The 3,322-nt window shown below is 55.2% G+C and overlaps 1 protein-coding gene across 1 annotated transcript in view; it reads left to right on the forward strand.

Annotated features, from left to right (window-relative positions):
• The window catches only part of LOC104405315 (E3 ubiquitin-protein ligase TRIM39-like), a gene marked incomplete at its 3' end in the record, with an annotated part of 3,569 nt that extends 255 nt beyond the window's left edge, over positions 1-3,314 (forward strand). Inside the window, exons 2-7 of the mRNA XM_010013988.1 lie at positions 2-189; positions 684-779; positions 1,400-1,630; positions 2,164-2,186; positions 2,612-2,727; positions 3,245-3,314. Coding sequence (XP_010012290.1) covers positions 2-189; positions 684-779; positions 1,400-1,630; positions 2,164-2,186; positions 2,612-2,727; positions 3,245-3,314 — 724 coding nt within the window. The remainder of the gene's footprint in view (position 1; positions 190-683; positions 780-1,399; positions 1,631-2,163; positions 2,187-2,611; positions 2,728-3,244) is intronic.
• Positions 3,315-3,322: the final 8 nt, after the last annotated feature.

Consider the following 3,322-nt stretch of genomic DNA (forward strand, 5'->3'; position numbering starts at 1 on the left):
ATGGCGGTGCGTCAGAGGCTGAGCGTGCAGGCGGGCAGAGCCGGGCACGGGCTGTGCCGCGAGCACCAGGAGGCTCTGAAGCTCTTCTGCGAGGAGGAGCAGAGCCCCATCTGCCTCGTGTGCAGGGAGTCCCAGGCTCACCGCGGCCACAGCGTGGTCCCCATCGAGGAGGCTGCGGAGGAGCACAAGGTGGGGAGCGTCCATGAGTGGCATGGGGAGGAGAAGGGGACCAAGGTCGAGGGAGATGCCCCACGGGTAGATCTGCTTGAGGATGGGTTGATCTGCTTGAGGATTACTCCTTGTAACGACAGGACAAGGGGTGATGGGTTTAAGCTTAAACAAGGGGAAGTTCAGGCTGGAGATAAGGAAGTTCTTCACTCTGCGGGTGGTGGGACACTGGAATGGGTTGAATAGAGAAGGTTTGGATGAGCCATCCCTGGCAGTGTTCAAGACCAGGTTGGAGCAACCTGATCTAGTGGAAGGTGTCCCTGCCCATGCCAGGGGGTTGGAACTGGATGAGCTTTAAGGTCCTTCCCAACCCAAACCATTCCATGATTCTATGTTATTAAGCAGCGAAGAATGTGAGTTTGTAAGAGAGAAACCTGGCTAGGTGGGATGGGGGTAGAGGGATGGACCAGCCAGAGGAAGGAAATGCACCACGAAGGTGTTTCTTCTCCACTCAGGAGAAACTCCAGTCTCACGTGCAGGTCCTGAAGGACAGGAGAGAAAAGCTGCTGGGGCTGAAAAAGGCCGAGGAAGGGAAAAGCCTGGACCTCCTCGTAAGTGCCCGTCCCTGGTTTCTCCCTTCCCTTTTGGTTGTCCCTCTCTCTGGCCATGGTGATGGATGTGGAGACACCAGATGTGCCATGTCACAGGAATGTCCTCTCCATGGGTCAGTGGCAGCAGCATGTCCCCAGAGTAGATCAAACACGCTCCCATTCTCCCTATGTCCCTGCTCCATGCGTGTCTCAGCAGGCTGGGAGCACGTGTTGGGTTTTCCCAGGTTATTGTGCATCTTCTTCCTTGGTTTCCTCACAAGTGGGGCATGTTCCCACATTCCCCCTCCTAATTCCTGCAGGAAACGGGAATCACCCAACTGCTTCTCCTTTGCCTCAGATTCCTTTTCCCCAACTAATCTGTTCATGGGTGTATTTTATCTCTTCCTTTGTTGCTCAAAGGTGTGGAGCATTCGGGGACAGGGATTATGGTCGATGGGAAATGGAAGTCTTGGAAGTTTCTGGCAAAGGGAAGCCAGAAAGAAGCCTGGAAAAGGCAAAAAGAAGTGTTTTAGCAATTCCCGTGCCCTGCAGTGGGCTCCGGGGTCGGAGTCACCCATAAACCATCTCACTGTGGTTCTCCCACCCCATCCTGGCCTCCCGTGTGTGTGTGTTCCCTGCAGGAACAAGTGGAAGGGGTTCGGCACAAGGTTGTGTCCCAAGTGAAGGAGCTGCAGAGGTCCGTGGCGGGGCAAGAGCGCCTCCTGCTGGAGCGCCTGGCCAGGCTGGACCAGGACATCGTGAGGAGGCAGGAGGAGAACATCAGCAGGCTCCTGGGGGAGATCTCCTCCATCAGTGAGCAGGTCCGTGAGCTGGAGGAGAAGTGTCAGCAGCCAGCGTGCGAGCTCCTGCAGGTGAGGACCCTCGGAAGGCCTGAGCCCCACTGGAGCCCCAGCCCAGGGGTCAGATCAATCTAAATGCTCCTTTAAAGACGCATCTTTCCAAGCTCTTTGGGGTTTTAATGGATTTTCTTCCATGCTCACAGCACGGCCCAACTGCCCCCTTGGAATGTTTCATATCCCTGTTTGCTTGCACTGGGATGGGTTCATCCACATGGTTGTACATGTCCACATCCAACACGTTGTCCGGGTTCCTTCATGTGCAGTGGAGGAACAAGAGGTGCTCACCTCACCTTTAGATCGTCATGAAACCCCCTGAGCCCACCTCCAGGCTCTGCTCAATGGCTCACCTCGTTAAAGCTCATTAAAGGATGCTGCCGCGGCCTCACTTCACCCCCAGGTCTGCAAGCACCGTGGGGCTCATTTTAGACCATCGTTTAGGCAGAGCAGAGCCTTGAGGTCACCCCACAGCCCTGTGGTGGCTGCTTGTTGCTTGAAGGTAGGCTTTGCTCTGACCTAATGTTCCTTCTCTCATCCTTCCCTTGCAGGACAGCAGCAACATCTTGAGCAGGTTTGTGGCTCCTTTCTGGTGATGTTCATGTCCTTTATCTCTGCGGTGGTGACACTGATGGGCTTCAGAACCCAAACAACTTCTGACCCCCTTCTGCTAGGGACCATATAGACATACAGGAGACAACTAGGACACCACAAAAGGTCCAAGTAGGATGCTGAAGGCCAGGAGAAGGTATCAGATGGGATGATGGTACTTCCAGCTCGGATGCAGCAAAACTACCTGCCCCTGGAGGGCTGAGTTATCCCTCCCTGCCCTCGTGAGGCCACCAAACCCAGCAAGGTTTAAACACCAAGGACTAGGACCAAGCCTTCTCTCCAGTCCTATTGTCTCTCAGTTCTTTATAGGAAGCCCCAGTTGAAAATGAGTCATAATGGCCATTATGAGCAAAGGAATGTTCTCAGGAAGGTCTTCCTTCTCTCCAGGCTTGAGAAGGATGGAGCCCAGAAGCCAGTGGAGACATCGCCTGAGCTGGGGCAGAAACCCAACGCTCCCCCTCCGAAAAACATTGCCCTCAAAGAGATGCTGATGAAATGTCAAGGTACAGAGAGCCTGGGAAGGGTTTGAGGCTGGGGCAGGTCTGAAGGAGGACATTTCAGCTACACAGAAGTGCCGTGGAGAGATGCTTCCACCTTGCCCTGCAGAGCTGCGCCTGCATCAGCGCAGCAGAAGTGGGAAAGGGCAGGTTTGCCTGTGGCAGAGCTCGGGGTGCGCAGTAGGTGTTGGGATGCTCACAGAGGGGCAGCATTGCCTTTGGAAATCACCTCTCAAAGGTGAACGTTGCAAATATTTCCATTGAAAAGGGGAAGTGATGGGACACCCAAGGGTGGCCAGCAAAAATACCCACCCTCCAAAATACCCACCCTCCAAAATACCCACCCTCCAAATCAATGCAGCTTTCCTACTCTTCCCATTTTACTCATGGGCATAAACCCGTTCCTGCACTGCTCCAGCAAGCAGGAACCTGGAGAGGCGGCATCCCAAAGGCCGAGGGGGAGGATGGGGATGGCCTTGGGATGGGGCTGCGGTGGTGACGCTCCTCCTCACTCCATCCGCAGTCAGCCTGACGCTGGACCCGGACACGGCGCATCCGCGGCTGGTGCTGTCCGAGGAGCACAAGAGCGTGAGGTGGGGGG

This window comes from Nestor notabilis, unplaced genomic scaffold (assembly GCF_000696875.1).
Source record: "Nestor notabilis isolate BGI_N333 unplaced genomic scaffold, ASM69687v1 scaffold25234, whole genome shotgun sequence".
NCBI classification, from domain to species: Eukaryota; Metazoa; Chordata; class Aves; order Psittaciformes; family Psittacidae; genus Nestor; species Nestor notabilis.